This window comes from Chiroxiphia lanceolata, chromosome 4 (genome assembly GCF_009829145.1).
Source record: "Chiroxiphia lanceolata isolate bChiLan1 chromosome 4, bChiLan1.pri, whole genome shotgun sequence".
NCBI lineage: Eukaryota > Metazoa > Chordata > Aves > Passeriformes > Pipridae > Chiroxiphia > Chiroxiphia lanceolata.
The window spans coordinates 25,142,101-25,158,913 of NC_045640.1; the positions used below are offsets into that span (position 1 = coordinate 25,142,101).

General features: G+C 39.4%; 1 protein-coding gene across 2 annotated transcripts in view; it reads left to right on the forward strand.

Moving 5' to 3' along the window:
• The window catches only part of LIMCH1 (LIM and calponin homology domains 1), a 179,790-nt gene that overhangs the window by 61,626 nt on the left and 101,351 nt on the right, over positions 1-16,813 (forward strand). For both annotated transcript variants that reach the window (XM_032685058.1, XM_032685060.1), the window contains exon 2: positions 6,011-6,081. In XM_032685058.1, the coding sequence (XP_032540949.1) occupies positions 6,011-6,081 (71 nt within the window). The remainder of the gene's footprint in view (positions 1-6,010; positions 6,082-16,813) is intronic.

The window sequence follows — 16,813 nt, forward strand, 5'->3', positions numbered from 1 at the left end:
GGCCTTTCAGCAGGCAGAACTGTAGTGCAGCTGCTCCAGGGTTGATCTCTGTTTACCAAAGACCTGCTAAACTCAAGGCCTGAGTCAATGGAGTAGTGTTGCTCTGTAGCAGTTCAGAGTTGGCTTGTGGTCTTGAGCATAAGTGGAGCTCTCTTGCTTCTCTCTTTGTAAATTCTTGTTTAGTAGGAGAACAGGGATGGTGGAGGCCTGGAGTGGAAACCTGTGTCCAGTGGTGCATTTGTTTCACTATTCTTTCAATATTTCTTATGTTGTATTTCCTAAATAGAGTACGAACTGAATCTCTTCTTTTAGTCTACACATCAAATACAGGTGTCCATTCATAGGATCATGCTCTCACTAATCTATGCAAAGGATCACAAAAAGCCCCAGCTGTTGTGGTTATTTTAGTTGTTGCTCCCTTCTTGGAAAAGAAAAGGCACTGACTAGCATCCATTAGTAAATATATTATTCCTTTAGTGAGGACTTAGAATTGGGCCCACCAAAGGGGTTGGGAGTATGTTTATATCAGTGAGTATGGTTTTCCCATACTATATGTGGACACCAAACTGTCAGCTAACCCAACAGGCAGTGTGGCAGAAAGGAATTGAAAGCAAAAGGGGGAGAATATGCTGTCCCTATTTTATTCTATTGCTGCTAGAACAAGTGGAGTTTCTATGAAGAGTAAAAAGAGCGAGTCAGCTCTCTGTCTCATTAAAGAATAATATGAGGGTGAATAGTCAGAGGAAAAGAACAAAAGGAACTTCAGCACAGGTAGTTCACTTTGCAAATTGCAGTTAAACCTAAGTGACCAGGAAGTGAAAGATCTAAAAATAAATAATGTTAAGTGTTTTCTTTGCAGATTAATCTTGCTACCCAAGTGGGAAATTGCCCCCACATCCTCCCATACATTCTTTAATTTTTCAAGTTCCATACCACAGAATTTCAGATGATTCATTACTGGCCACATTAGTCATTCAGAGCTCATACTGGTTTTGTCCTTGAAAATAGAATTACACACTACAGATATTTGTTTGCACTTTTATTGATTTCAGTAATGAATTATCTCAGTACTATAAAGACTTGGAAGGCTTTGTGCAGAGTGCTTGTCATCATTCAGCTTTCCTGGAAGACAGGTATGCTTAGATGCGTTGTTTGTTGCTTCTGGATAGCTCCATTCATGCAGTCTTCAAGTTTCTCTGTACTACGTCAACCAGCTTCCTAATATGCGTAATAAAGCTGTTAAGGACTGGCTTGTATTGCTATGATTTTAGCTAATTTAAATCCCTCTGTAAGAGAGAGGGAACTCCTACCTAGATGATGTGTCCCCTTTTGCAGACAGAGACATTGTGTGATCAGTACATGGCTGAACCAGAAGCTGGTGAAGGATCTCCAAGTCCCATTGACCCCACTAATGTGGTACAATTTTGGGCTGCAAATATGAAGCTGACTTTAACTGGTCAGGGTTGTTTAGTACAGAAATCTCTTGCCTCTGTTATGTAAAAATGGAATTTAACTTGCGCGTTCATGTTATTAGCTCAGATTATATCTCAGAAATGGGGAAGTAGGAATTCATTACTCTAGAGGAGCCAAATCCTGATGTCCTAAAAGCTGTCATACTTCTTTTGGTCATTTGTGTTCCCTGATGCTTATACAGTTCAATGCTTTCTATTTACATACCTGTTATTATTACAATTTAAGCCTTACTTTTATAGCTCCCTAGTTAAGTAGCAGGGCTGGCTTTTTTAATTCAAGTAAAATATTATGTAGAGGGAAATAATGGTTGTGCAAAATAGAAAAGCAGCATGCCCACATACAAAGAAATAGCCAGCCTACGAAACTTTTTGAAAATCTTTCTCTCTTTACTGTCATGCTTCACAAGCTCTCCAAAAGGCATAATGAGGAACAAAGACCTCTCTTTGCTCTGTCTCTATTTTTTTTCTCTGCATAACATGCCATTTTCAGATGTGCATGTAGAAAATGAAGCTATTTTCACTGCCTTGTCCCTGATGACCTAGTGTTTATTCAACTACTTATATCTTGTTGGCCGAGATAAATTTCACCTGAGGCCAGCATCTGCTCGGTAATTTGTCACCTTTTCTTTTTCATGCCCCTAAGCTGTTTTGACAGGAGAGGCTTTGCAAGCTCCATCTCAGGAAGCAACACCAGCAATATAAAATGCAAGGAAAACAATGTAAACCGAAGCTTTGTGAAAATAAAGTTGCGTAATATGGCACTGGTTAGTGGCTGGATGACAGCCATCCTTGATGGCATAAATTTAGTGGCATGTGTAACTGCAAAGAACAAAGGAGTTAATCAGCAATAATACCGTATATAAGAAGCCTTACTGTGTGCAAATACGTATTAAAGTTGTTGCCATGAAAAACTTCTGTTACTCATTTTAGGTTCATTTTCTGTTGTTAAGTGGCAGGGAAACTGAGAAATGCATCTGACACTCAAATAATTACCCTGGTTGCAACACTTGCAGCTTTTTACAGAGAAGAAAATAGCATCCAGATGATAAATAAAAACAACTCCTCCTCACATTAATGAAGCACACAATAATAAATTATGCTGTTTCAATTCTGTTGTCTATTCTTAATTTACAGTATGACATGACAATGCAATTTTTTTTCTTCTCAGCTTTATAGAACTTATTAAAGATGTGGGAGGCTTTTCTAATAATCATTAGCAGGATACAGCTTGTTTTGCCTTTAACTTTGCCTTAACTTCGTTCTAACTTTAGTACCCCTGCACTGCAGAGAATTACAGTGTTCTGTCATTACAAAGTGGATTGGGAGCTCTTCAATGTATCCTGCATCCTGCTGTACTGCCGATGTGCGCTTGTCTGTACCAGAGAGGTGGAGACAGTGCGAGGTAGCAGATGAGTTGTGTCTTCAAAGCATATAAGATGTAGTGGTCTGGAAACCCAGCCTTACAAGAAAGGCCAGGTCTCAATGTTCTCTCAGTTAATATCTTGGGGTTTGGTGTTACTTTTCTTTTTTCCTTTCCTGAAGGCAGCAGTCCAGGATACATACTGCCTTGCATTTGTTCATGACTGGTTTTGTACAAGTTCAGTTCTGAACACCAGTTCTCTGTAATATGACAGCTGATGGGCTAAAGATCTCTTCCTCCACTTTCCAGTTTTCTATACCTATTTGCAGATGGACAATTTCCTTTTGTCCAGTAAAGCTCAGTAGAAGCACTGTAAATGCTACCCTCTAGTCCTTGTGTCAGCATTTTCAGAGTTTCATCCAGCCAACTGGAGGCTTTTTTTTCCAGAGATGGAAGATAAGATAGTAGGAACAGATGACTGCTTAGATTAGTAACATGAGCGTGGTCCTGTGATGTGTACAGCAGTTTTGTGGCACAGTGGCTAACGCACTGCTTTCCTTTTTGCAGGGGTTTGGGCAAAGTATGCACCTTTCTGTGTGGGACTCTTGTGTTTGCAAATGTGAGAGTGCCAATCCTTTTGCTTGCAGTCCCTTTAAATGCTCTCTCTGCCTGCTCTCTGTGTGCTAAGCAGAGGTTATCTCAGCAATGTGCAGCAGGATGGCCTGTGGACCTGCAGTAGTTGTTCATGAGGGTATGGCCCAAAGTTGCCCCTGCAGAGAGGGAGGTCAATGTGTGTGCATATGCCAAGAAACTGAGCTCTCTTTTCCTCTGGAAAAGGTGGATCCAGTTTCTTGCTCCTCTCAACCCCATTTTGGGTTTATCTTTGTCATTTATAATGTCATCTTCATGCTTATTTTTAGTTTCTAACCTTTCTCTGTTGAACTGTTTTTACATTTTAATTGGCTATATCAGGAGACTTGTAGCTGATTAATGTTTTCCCTCTGCAGCTGGATCATCTAGAACAAGCATAAACCTTTCCATGCCTCATTTACTTCCAGTTCCTTTTCAAACAGACATGCACTGTTCCTGGACCTTCCTGTCTTTCCTCACCTCCTGTCAGTGTCTGTTTTACCTCTTACTGGATGAATTCATGTGCCAGCTGTGCATCTGTATGTCATGCTTTTATTCGTGCAGCCAGAAGTTATGTATGAACCCTTCCTGCATCATGAGTAATGACAGCAATACTCAGGTGACAGCTTTTGGCAGGTAGATTCTTACCTGAATTGTGGTAACAGTTTCAGTACTGCTTCCTGCTAAATGAGGGTCTTCAAAAATGCCTAAGAAGACTGATTTCCATAGCTGGAACATTTGGTGTTGAGCAGTGAAATAAGATGACTGTATTTTTTCTTTAATTTTTTTTCTGCATAGATGAAAAAGCCACTTAGAGTCAAGCTCTTACAAACTAACTCTTCCTACTCCTTTCTGTACTTTTTTTTCTGTACTCCTTTTTTTAATGGATGAAACAAAAGTCAGTTTTGATATGCTCTGCCTGTCATCCATCTCAAATACTAATGGTTTTATTGTCATAATTTCCATCTGTCTCAGCAGATCAAGATTAGAGATGATTTATTATGATTAGATATAGTTTAAATTATTAGAGATCATTTACTACTGGTGAGTTACATGTGGTTTCTTCAGAGGTACAAAGGCAACACAGGACCTTGTTCTACTTCATGCGTTTGCACAAGACATGACTGTCAGCTGATGCGCTTATGATACACTTTTCAGGGTATGGGGATTTAAAGTTTGTGCACTGTCATGCCAGGTTGCTGGAGAAGTTCCTTCACATTGAACGAAACGATATGTTTATAATTTAGTAGAGTATTAGGTTTTAGGCTTTGCATTTGCATTTCAATTTAAAAAAAAAGTGTTGTTCTCTGTCTAACACTGCATAGCTATAACCAACATTTGTGAAGCTGTTGCATTTGCTAATCCCGTGGGAAAGTGCCAAACTTGTCAGTTTTTATAAATTGCTGTCTTTATGACAGGAAACTGGGAAGGGAAGGGTCTTGTATCTGAATGTAACAGCAAGGAGAAAACAGGGACGTAAGGACAGATATGTCCCCAAGTCACTATTCTCTATGGCGGAAGCAACGCCCAGAGCAAGCGTCTTACTGAAAGATTGGATGCAAGCCATGAGAACTCTATAAGTATCCGGTAAATGTTTTGGCGGGGGAAAGAGAAGACCTCCTGGAGGACAATTAAAAACTTTTTTTTGCTTTGTATTGTTTCTTTTCAGTGTTCTCTAAACATAGCAACTATTTTTATATCCTTCGTGGTGGTAATAAAAAGTGTTCTTTTAACTGAACACGTCATCTGTTGAGAATGATGTGAGGATGAATGGCAAGCCATTGTCAACATGGTAGTGAGTCATAAATGGGGGTTCAGTCATGCTTGTAGCATCTGGCACCTCAGGTGAGATTGGGGTTCCTAAAAGGTTTCAAGATGGTCCGTCCCTGAGCAGCACAGACTGGCATAAGAGCCTGTGATGCAGAATGTACCTCCTGGTCTAAGCGTCCATGATGGGACTATGAGAAGGTGCCTAAACCTTGGCTTCCACTGAGGTTTATTCACACTCACAGTTGACCTGCTGATGTGTATTATCTTTTAATACGACCAGGAGTATTGAGGCATATGTCTGAAGGGTCATGCCAGTGCTTCCAATTGCCTTTGCTTATTCTGTAAAGATGATAGGTTAAGGACTAAAGTTCAAGCCTGATACAAAATTTTTAATGTGGTGCAAAAAAAATAAGTCGTAAAAATACATAGTTTGTCTAAATACAGTAGTTTTAAAATTCAAAGCACTATGAAATAAAATTTTTAAATATTCTGAAGACTGCGTTGTAGTTTTTGGTTTGTCATTTTTGGTTTTTACTTCTGGAAAACAGTTCTATTATAATCTGTAATTGCACTGGCCACAGCAAATACTTTGTTCTATATGTTAAATAGCTTGATGAAATGGGAAGGAGAAATGGGCATGACTTAGTCCTTTGGCAAGGCTTGTAAAGCTCAGATGTTCCTTATGCGGCAGATGCTTTAAGTGAATATTATGAATTGTTCTTGTAAAGCTCACTTTCTAATAGATGTCACACTTTTGTTTCCCCCTACTCTTTTGCAGCAAGTGACAGGCAGAAGTTTTGGTGAGAAAGATTTTCGTTCCGGATTAGAAAATGGCATTCTTCTGTGTGAGTAAGTAACCCTTACAGTTTTGAGCCTTGAATATAATCATGACTATGTCCAATTGTTGGTTTCCTTTTGAGAGTTTTAACATTGTCCACACTGGTATTTCACTGCACTATCATATCAATGCCAAAGCTGTTGTTATGGTGAGGACTGAAATGTGGCTTAAAGAATACAGGTTTTGTGAAGTGCTTCCCTCATTCCACCCCAGCTCCTTAGCTGAGTTATGTAAAGAAAAAATTCTGTTCGCTTTTTGGTTTCCTTTTATTAAAAGATTGTAACCACAGATTGGCAAATGATGTTCCACACCTGCCTGCAGATGTCTCTGCTACAGTGAGGCATTTTGGACCAACTCCAAGTCTGAACGCTGTCAGGAGTTAGCCATCTGAATGCCATCAATACACAGCTGCTTTTATAGTTTCTGGAAAGGTTAGGCATCCTCTAAATTTTACCTAAAGGTGTGTTTGAATGATGTGTTTTGTAATTTTTGGACAAGAAACACAAGTTAGCTTTTGCATATTTCTCTCTGTGGTTTTAATAGTGAGTTTTTAGGCAGAGTCTTCCAAAACCATGTTATAGGCTTAGATGCCAAAGCTGGTGACTTTTAAGAGCAATTTGGAAATGTGCTCTGATGCTCTTAGTCCTTTGAAAATCAGGTTGTCAGGCATTTGGGAGAATCTGCTGGTCTGAATCACCTGTATGGACTGGTTTCTTTCCCTGGATATGCATGGTTGTCACTGAAGTTGATAAAAGCTGTCTTTGCACACCAGAAGGATGAAGCTTGTGCAGAGCTGAATTCATATTGAAATTCATAAGGGAGATCTTCTGAGACATTTAGCTGGACCATTGCAGCTATTGGATAAGTTCTATACTATGAAAGGTACTGAACTTGGAAACTGTTTCCAGCAGTAGAGTTGAGCTAATATCCTGTAACTCAACTCTAGGTAGCTTACCATAGATTCAAAACCTTCTTGTGTAAATACTGTTGTATATCTCACTAGTGTCATTAGTCAGACAGCTTGAACTTTAGGTGTTAAAGGGGAAAAAATATAAACAAAATTATATGATTATTTTGCTTGTAGTTGCATGTCTTTGCTGAGGAGTGGTTTTGGTTCCGTGTAACTCAGAAGGATCATGTAGTCTACTTTGTATTTGAGAGTTGCCTCTTGCACAAGATCTCTCTCCTCTGTGTGTTGAAGGGAAGTGCTGTGTGCTGAATCACTTCACAGTGCTCTTTAAATGTTAAGGTTGAATTGTGTTGCATGAAAAGCAAGGGATATGGATTTCAAGATTAGATTGAAATCTTATCTACAAGTAAGCAGAGGTAGTCTGATTTAAATGCTGTAAATCTTTAAGATGGAAAGCATAACTGACTAATGTTTTGCTAATGAAACTAATAAATATGTATTTCTTAGGAGGTTGTGAGCTCCAGTAATAAGCAGATCAAGGGACAACACTTGGTTATACTACTAAATTGTTCTGTGATATTGGGCAAATTGCTCGTCCTCATTTACCACCTGTGGATCAGTGCAAATCAACCTGAAGGGATCTATCTCCTCAAAGCTGAGAGGCCGTGATGTTTGTTTTGTATCCCACTCTTTGTTGGTGAGCTGTGGTTAGTGAGTAGAACTGTATTAGGCTACAGAGCATCAACCAGAGAGCTATCAGCTTGGCCTTCAAGTTTGGATTTCTGATGATTAACAAACCGTGGCACCAGCAATAAAAGTGTGCTCCTCACTGATTCATGTGTGAAATGGCACAGGGGGAATCTCCATCTCTGTCTGTAGCAGGGTTGTTGGAGCCTTATGCACAGTAATGACAGGCCCTCCTCCAATTGATCCCAATCTCTATGTCCTACACAGCCTACAGACTCAAGCAGACATCACTACACTGGTTATAAATGATTCATTCACATCTGGCAACAATCCGTATATTTTAATAAATGAAAATGAATACAACTGTGTAATGCCAAAAGCTCAGACTGTTGGGATGAATGTGTTGTGGGCCACCATCCTGACTAGCGGAGCAGTCCTGGATGCATATGCTTGCCACAGGCAACCACGAGCCTCGCACCTGGCTCTCTTGTAGTGGTTATGCTGTGGCTGGCACCTCAATCTGGCCTCACTATAACACTGTATAGTCATATATATAGTCATATATATGACATGCATTCATCTGAGGAGCTGAGGAGCATATTTAAATAGTACAGAATGCCATAAGCAACAAGTCGACAGATGAGACCAACACAAGCCCTTTCTTCTTTCTGGCTATTTAAAAGCCCACTTGTGTAGTTGCCCAGACAGTACCGGCTCTAATTGTTCACCCAGCTGTGCTGAGAAGCCAGTGACTACAACTTCTGTTTGTCTGAAATGACTTCACAGTTTTTTAGCATAGCTGTCTGACCATCAGTGCAGATAGTGATTTCAGCAAGGAGCATCATAGTGAGGAGGAGGCAGTTCTTGCTTTGTGTATTATCTTCTTATGCGCAAAAACTGAGGAGTTTCTTGCCTATGTTTCTGCATGGGTGGGCAAATGGGGTCATAGTGGAAAGCTACACGATGCAGTAATACAACACCAGTAGCAGGAAATATCACTGGAAATTTCATTCCCAATTTCTGCTCCAGCACATGTTCAATTCTTTTTTTTTTTTTCCCTTGTTACATAGCTTTAACATTTAGGTTTGACCCAGATATCATAAGAAGCTAGAGGATTAATCAGGAATAAATTAGTTCTGGTTGTTGCAATGCTTAGGTGTTCCTATTCTATCGACTCAGGCATCCGAATGAAGGTTAATTGCAAAAGAAAAAGCATATGTTGCCTCTATCCACCTGGCCTGCTGGTTTGAGTGGTTCTATTGGGTTTTTTGAAACAGCAGGTAGGGAAGTTGAAGTTGTTTTTATTTCTAACTATGTGCTATTACTAAGTTTAAAAACTATTAAAAAAAAATTTTACATCTTCCTGCAGATTTGCCCAATTGTTATTTCTGTTCCAATATCCTTGTATGTGCATTTTTAAGGTTTTCCCCTTCTTCTAGCTGCCCACCTCCCCTTGTCCAGCTCTGCTACTGCAGGATTCCTTCCTTCATATTGGGCATTCAGCAGTTAAGAGAGGTCTCTGTAGGGATGTCACTTCAAAAATCTGAGTTAATTACTTGCTTTGATATTACTATCCAAGGGGGATATATATATATATCTCCAATATATCTGTAAGAACTTCTGACACGTAATTTGGATGGTATTTTCTCTCAGGCTTTCTCTGGAATCTAGCAGTCGTGCCACCCTGAAAGTTTGTATTAGTGGTAATGAGATTCTTATGTCAGGAATAGGACCAGACCATAAAGATGAATAACAACAACAGCAGTTGGGATATGGATCCTGGGCAAAAGACCTTAAACAACAAACTCAAACTGACTCCTGTTTCAGTACTAGCAGAAATTATTTGGCTTTGCAGTGGAGTCCAGCAGCATCTTGACTGTGTGTAATACCTTGGATTCTGTATGTAGCACAGTTTAGCTGCATGTTTGGTTTATATATGTATGAAAATCAATTCATAGCAGTACATGCAGGCATAACAAGTCTTTGATTTTTCACAAGCATGAAAATTCTAACAAATATTTAACTGCATACTTTGAGAAGTAATGGCATAAACATATAAAAGTGAAAGAGGACCAACAGTATGTGGTTAAAGATGGATGTCACTTTCATATGCAGCACTGGATACCAACTTATGAGCACTTTTCCAAACTTTTCTTTGTTTCTTAGAGACACTTATTTTGTATATTAGCACATGGTGTTATGTAGCTTAGTAAGATGTGCAGAAACTATGCTTATTCTTTGAAACTGGGACTCTCTGACTGATAACTTTTTCATTATTTTTTGAAAGAGCAGATACAAAGGTATTTTACTGCTTTTAAGTAAACATGGTAAAATTGGGTATGTACAGTAAACTAAGGAAAAAGTTTTACACCTTTTCTCATGCAGGACAATATATAGGAAAGGCAGTTCTCTTCAGCTGTTCACATTAGGAATATATGCTCTTAAAAAGTTCAAGAAAGTTTTTAGGTTTGACTTTTAAATAAAAAAGGTGAGAAGTTAGTCAATCACATAGATTATTTTATTAGTATTTAAAGAAAATGTGAAGTGTGGCTATAAATCTGAGTGAGCTGAAAGTGATTGTGATCAAGAATTACCTAATGGAATTTATCATTTACTCTGTCATAAGAATAATTTTCTTCTGTAAATAAGAAATTCCCTTAGCTTGTGTTCTTCCTGTCAGTGGTGATGAATGAGCTGCTTTTCCTCATAGAGCAGTTTCTTTAGAAGTGCATCATCTAGTGCATCTGATGAAGCTTTGGGCTGACATGAACGCTGTTTTCAGCAAGGGCTGGATATGTGCCAGATCAGTGCTAGTGGTAATGCTATGGAATGATAAATCTTTTGTGTTCTGAGTCAGTGATACTTAGAGGTATGGAGAGTGGCCTTCACTGTATATATGGTGTTTCAGTTCTTCTTGCAAGTTAATGTCACTTATGTCACCTGGTAGGGGAAAACAAATAGTCGTCTTTGTAGGATTTTTCAGATATGTCATTCTCCTTGTTTGTCAGTGGCATGGGCCTGGCATCAGTTCAGCACTTGGCTGTGTAGTGTACAGTGGAGAAGTTAGTGGATGCCCTTGTGCTTAATTAGTGTTTCGCTTGACTTTCCTATTCCTGGAAACTAAGAAGGTATTTGAGTTTCATAGGCATATTTGAAGTGTTGGATGTGACCCATGCCTTGAGGTGAGAAGGAATTGGTGTTCTTCTGCGGTTTTAAGGCTCTGTGTTGTAAAGCCAAAACATTATCAGCATTGTGAATTTGGCATGTCTCCAGTTTTGAGAGATGGGCCCCAAGGCTCATTAAGCATTAAGATTTAGGTTCATGTGAGGACATTTGAAACAGTTTTTTATGAATACAGGGTTCTTAAAGTTTTAGTGCTGTGTTATAATGAAGAACTATTTATTAGTATGGTTTAGGTGAGAGGTCAAACGTAATGTAAATCCTAATGCTCAGCCATGTGCGTGAGAAGAGGGGCATAGCCACTGAGGGGCATGCTTGAGTACAGGCAGAATGGCCTGTCTTTATATTTACATTTTTAAAAAATGTATTTCAGCAGACTAAACAGTAGAGTTTTTTCGGTGATGCTTGGTAATTGATAGGGCAGGAGACTGTGGAACACTGACCCATTTGAATGGTGTGTTGCTCAAATGCAAGGCAAGGCAATCCTGTGAGAGATTTCAGCTTTCCAACAATGTATGTTTAAGAAACTGTAGTTATTATGTACTTTGGGCAATTATCCATGACCATTGCTATTCAGTGTTAAACTGTGTATGAATGGTAAATGTATAGGTGCATGGGATGCTCTTTATGTCATCACTTCTTGTGATGGTAAGTTCTGTATGAATAGCTTGTGAAGTTTTTTATACATAATCTTCCCTTTTGCCTTTCTTGAGCTGTTTTGCAAGGCCTCTGTCTTGTTCATATTTTTAGTCTTCGGCAGAGCAAGACCCATGCAAGGCCCATGTTCGGCATATTGTTTTCTCAGTGCTGCATATTTGCATAGGTCTTTATTCACTTTGTACTTATCAGACTGGATTATAGGACAAACTCTGTTCTGCCCTGCTTGTTAAAAAAGCAGGTTGTTCATCTAATTCTACATAAATGGTATCAGGAGCATCATTTACTCAAGAATGTTTTCCCAGAAATATTTTTGTGACCTCCAGGTCATCTCTATATTTTGAAACTTCTTTGCCTTTTCTTTTGCAACAAAATATTTTGACTTTTCATTGTTCACTGTTTCAATGTGATTTGTTTATCTTTAAGATTAGTAGTGGATTTTTCTCTTCTTTTCAACTATGTGGCAGCATTTTGGAGCTGCCACAAGAGTATGAGTTTGAAAAGTGTGGACACTGAAGCTGTCTGGGCTAATAATTATCAAATGCTTAAAGGCTGCTTCTTAGAATGTAAGTCTGTAAAACTCAATTTGAACAGCAGAAGGTATCCATGAAGGTTTACTGTGGGTAGAATTTCCTAAACTCTCAAATATGAAATGCCCTTTTACTTGAAGATCAGATCATTAGTCAGCTTTTCTTTTTATGAATATGATCTGTTACTTGAGCAAAGACCTCTGCTGGATACCTCTCCCTCCAGCCTGGATTGATCTGTGAGCACACATCACTTCAACTTTTCTTTTTTCTGTTTCTGAAGTTAATTCTCTGAAAGTGCTTCTCTTCCGTTTCTTCTTAAAAACAAGATTTGGTCTTGGCAGCCATCCTCTGAATATTTTCTTGACTGACGCTTTCTTGCAAGAATTTCATGGGCAGTTTATTGGTGCTTTTCATTAGATCTTTTATCAACTGTTGCCTGAAACGCCTTCTCTTCCTGGCAGAAGTTTTTCAAATTCTTAACTTGTGATAAACAACCCCAGGAAGGTCTAATAAGTTAGTCACACAGTGGCTAGTACTGATTTCAGCTTGTCTGTCCAGCTGTGGAGATACCTTATCTCCTGGAAAGCCAAACCTTGGGACAACATCAAATAGAGCAATTGATTCTTCCCGTACCTATCAGAGCTGGTTTTATCAGGGGAAGGAAGTGACCTAGCTTCTCCCTATGAGTGGGGATAGCGCAGCTTTCCATTTCCATTGTGCCCTTTGGTTTCTATAAGGTAAGGCACGTAAGGTTTTAGCTTCTATGCAGTCTTACTGTGCTTCATTTAACAGCTAGTTACTGGAGAGTCCAAGCCAGCACTTGGCACAGGGAAAAGGGAGAATGAGTGTGTGTTTGCACCAGGGGAGATTTGGATTGGATATTAGAAAAAAATATTCTCATCTAAAGGGTTGTCAGGCATTCGAACAGGCTGCCCAGGGAAGTGGTGGAGTCACCATCCCTGGAGGTATTTAAAAGATGTGTACTTAGGGACTTGGTTTGGTGGACTTGGCAATGCTGCGTTAACAGTTAGATGTGATGATTTTTGAGGTCTTTTCCAACCTGTATGATTCTATGTTGGACTGAAAGCGGCAGGAGAACTTTAAGAAGTGAAGAACAGAGGATTGTCCTGACTCAGAACAGGTACATACATGATAGGGGTGGTGAGCAGAAATCCTCACAGAGTGCCTGAAGTCTTTGAGAATAGGTCACATGTTTATGTAGAGACTCAGGTTTTGTGGATGGAGCCTGAAGATGTTTAGTTTTATCCTGGTTTGGGTTATTGTCTTTTGGGTGTTTGGTGGGATTTGGGTTGATTAGTTGGGGGTTTTTTCCTTCATCATATTTTTTTGATTCTTTTAATACCTATTTCAGCTGCATTGCTTTTTGTCTTGTCTTTACTCCTTTTATTGTTAAAAAGTTCCTTGAGATTTCATTATGATATATTCCCTCTGGTCATATCAGAGAAACACTGGTCATATCAGGTAGCAGAAAGCCTCAATGGAAGAAGGATTACAGTCTTTATCTTTCTGTTCTTTCATTTTTCCTTCTTGTGCCATTTAACTTCTTGCATAAGTAGCTGTTAATGCTCCAGAATGATTTCTGTGAGAAAAAAGTTGGCTGAAAGCTAGAGTTTTAAAAAGTTTTAGTTTTGTTTTGCCATTTATCTCCAAAATGTCTTCTGGTCCCCAACTACTAAACTCCAAAGCCCAGCTACTAAAACGGGCAAGCTTGCAGAATGTATCTGCATTCTCCTTTTGAAAACAGTATGGAAAGACATTGTTTTATGGGTTTTTTTTCAGCCAGTATTCTCTCACCATGTGGTATCAGACCTTACATTAGCGACATCTTACTGAAGGGGAAGGAAAAAGGAGAAAATAATGGAATATTTAAAATCATCCTATTTTGTTATCTGTTAGGACGGCTTAGTTGAACTTGTCCCATTCACATATCTTTTTCTAGATGCAGGAGTATGAAAATAGTACTAATACCTTAAAAACAAAACCAAACCACCCCACTCCCCCCAAAGCTTCCAAACAAAAAACCCCAACAAAATGAACACTTTTATCTAACTTCAACAGTTCCACTCTATTTGTACAATAATTCACCAGCCTTGGCATAGCAGAATGTGGTACACAGTAATACAAAGGGTTTGTATTGTTCTTTAGAAGATGCACATCCACTTGAGGATTTTCTGTGTTTGAAGAACACAGCTGTACAAAAACCTGAACTAAATTTGTGCTTGGGAAAATCTGGACTTGCAGCTAGTGGTTGCTTGGGGCAAGACTGGTGTCTTGCATTTAGATTAGGAGTGAGCAATGTGTCTGCCCTAGATGCCTTTGTGAGGAAGAATATACTTGAGCTCGGATGATTTTTACTGCACAAGAAAAAGACTGCTTCCTTGGAAGAAAGACTATCAGACAGGGTCAGCAGGAGCTGGAAGGTACTCAGAGAAGCAAGTCATCTTTCAAAGTACCTCAACTCAGGACCTTTAGGCTTCAACTCTGTCTGAAACTGCCCATAGGGACTGTAGTATCTTCCTTAGGCTAAGCAGTATTGCTAAACTGGCCAGACAGACCAGATGTCTGAGGCAGAGGATCTTACTGTACCGTCAGCTAGGTGTGTTTTTTGAGAAAGTGCCTTCCTGCTGCAAGAATGGGTGATAAAAGTAACTTGTCTAACATGATCTGTGAATAGGGCCTTAAATGTATGTTGTAACAAGGCTTACAATGATTGCCTGTCCTCTGTGACTCATTATCAAAGTGATATGATTAAGTTTTATAATGTAAGTAAATGTCGGGAAAATAAGGCACCAAACAATGTGTGTGTGTTTCAGCTGATGTAGAAGCTGATGGGTTCTACATTGCTCCTATGACACTTGTCTTGCCATTGCTTTTTTCCATTTCTTTCTCAGGGATTGCTGAAATACAAACATATTTTTAAAGATTTGATTTAATGCCCTAGAACAATCCATTCAGAAAGATTTCTCATGGTTTTTTAAGTTAACAAATTTGTGATTCCAGAAGTATTTAAAGTTGGTGAGGTTTCTTGTTTGTTTTTTGTGGTAGAGGGAGTAATGTGATGCCATAAAATATTTTCAGAGCTAACCATGAGATTGGACAACAGATGGTGGAATTCTTTGTTGTCCATAGATGCATACAGTGCAGGTATCTAGACTTGCTGTGCAGCTAAATGCAGAAAAATAGGTGGTTCTGGTTACGGTGATGCTGATCACCTAATGTCTGACTCCGCTGCTGCCTGCAGTGCAGCGGGCTGGGCAGCACTGCCATGTACTGGTTGCCTACAGCTATACCTGAAGTGGGACCAGTGTTGGGGGGTCGGGGGAAGGTTTACACTGCAAATGTTTTTTCCTCCCTGAACTTGGTTGCTGTTATCGTGTCTGAGTGTCTTCACCTTAGAATGAGTCAAAGATTAAGACTAGGGGAGGGACACAGGCTGGAACTGCAGATGCAGTTGGGGTGCCAGAGGAAGGTGTGTGTTGCAGGTTTTCTCTCGTGAAAACTCTTTAAACTAGGACATGGTTAGGGACGGAAGGCCTAGAGCAGCCAAGTCCTTTGGTTAGGACTGGTAGGGCAAGAAAGCATGGGACTGCAGTTGTCAGAGGCTGCCAGGGGAAGGTGTGGGTTAGTGTTTTTTTCTTACTTGCAAAGTCTTTCTGTTGGGCTGTGGCCACAGGCCTTGTGCCAGGTCCCCAGTGCAAAATGGGGAAGGGTCTTCTTTGCCCCATATTTCAACACAAACCTACCGGAGCTGGTAAAACTTTACATATCAAGGTGCATACTCTATGTGAGTCTAAATCAGCACAGGAAATTTAGTTTCCTACAGAGCTATGTAGGAAGAGGTGTTGTTAGGGGCTTTTTTGAAGCAGGGATGGACAGTAACTGTGAGTAAAGGTGACCATTGAGGCACTCTGCATAAACAGTGCAACATTTCAGATGGGTTGGTAGCAGAGCAAGCTTAAACCACTCAATATCTTGGCATCTGAATTGTCACTCTAGATGAGGCAATAATTCAGTAGTCTGTCTGCTCTGGAAGAAACCTCCATTTGACATGTTCTGCAGTGAGCAGGTCCTGAGGGGTTTGGTGCCAGACTTTGTTTCCAGCAGGGTTTTCCATCTTGCCCCATCCCATTTCCTTCCTCTTCAGACTCCAAACAGTGATCAAAAATGTTGGTTGTTCCCTGCTCCTTTTCTTCCTCTCAATTTATCCTTCTCCTCTATTTCACAGAGAAGTCTGTACAAGCCATTTTGAAGATTTATTCAGAATGGGATTTGGCATTTGAGAGTTCCATTAAGATCTCTTTATTTTACTTTCTGTTATTGTCTGTGACTTTTGATCTGCACCTGCAATATTTGTTATGGTGCCTGATATATTTATGTTTCAGTAATAAAGAAATACATTAGATTTAGCTAATATGTTTTTTCTTGAGACAGAATAGGCAGACTGAGGATTGGAATCATGAGAGACCTACAATATTTGGAAAGAAGTCCTCTGACAAAAAAAAACCCACAAATTGAATTGTACGTGTAGCAGCTAAATGGAAAATAATAGTGAGGCCAAAAAATAACATAGTGTCTTTTGTGGAAAAAACAAGTAATTTTTTTTTTTGATCTGTGAAATAAGACAATGCTTATAGGAGAAGTGCAGTTCTTTTCTTGGCATTCTCTGCATCTAGGGGGGAAAAGTGTATTGTTTTATATAAAAGTGTATTCATTCATTTGTTCTTAGGACATTAGTGTTAGATTCTACCTTAAGCAGAA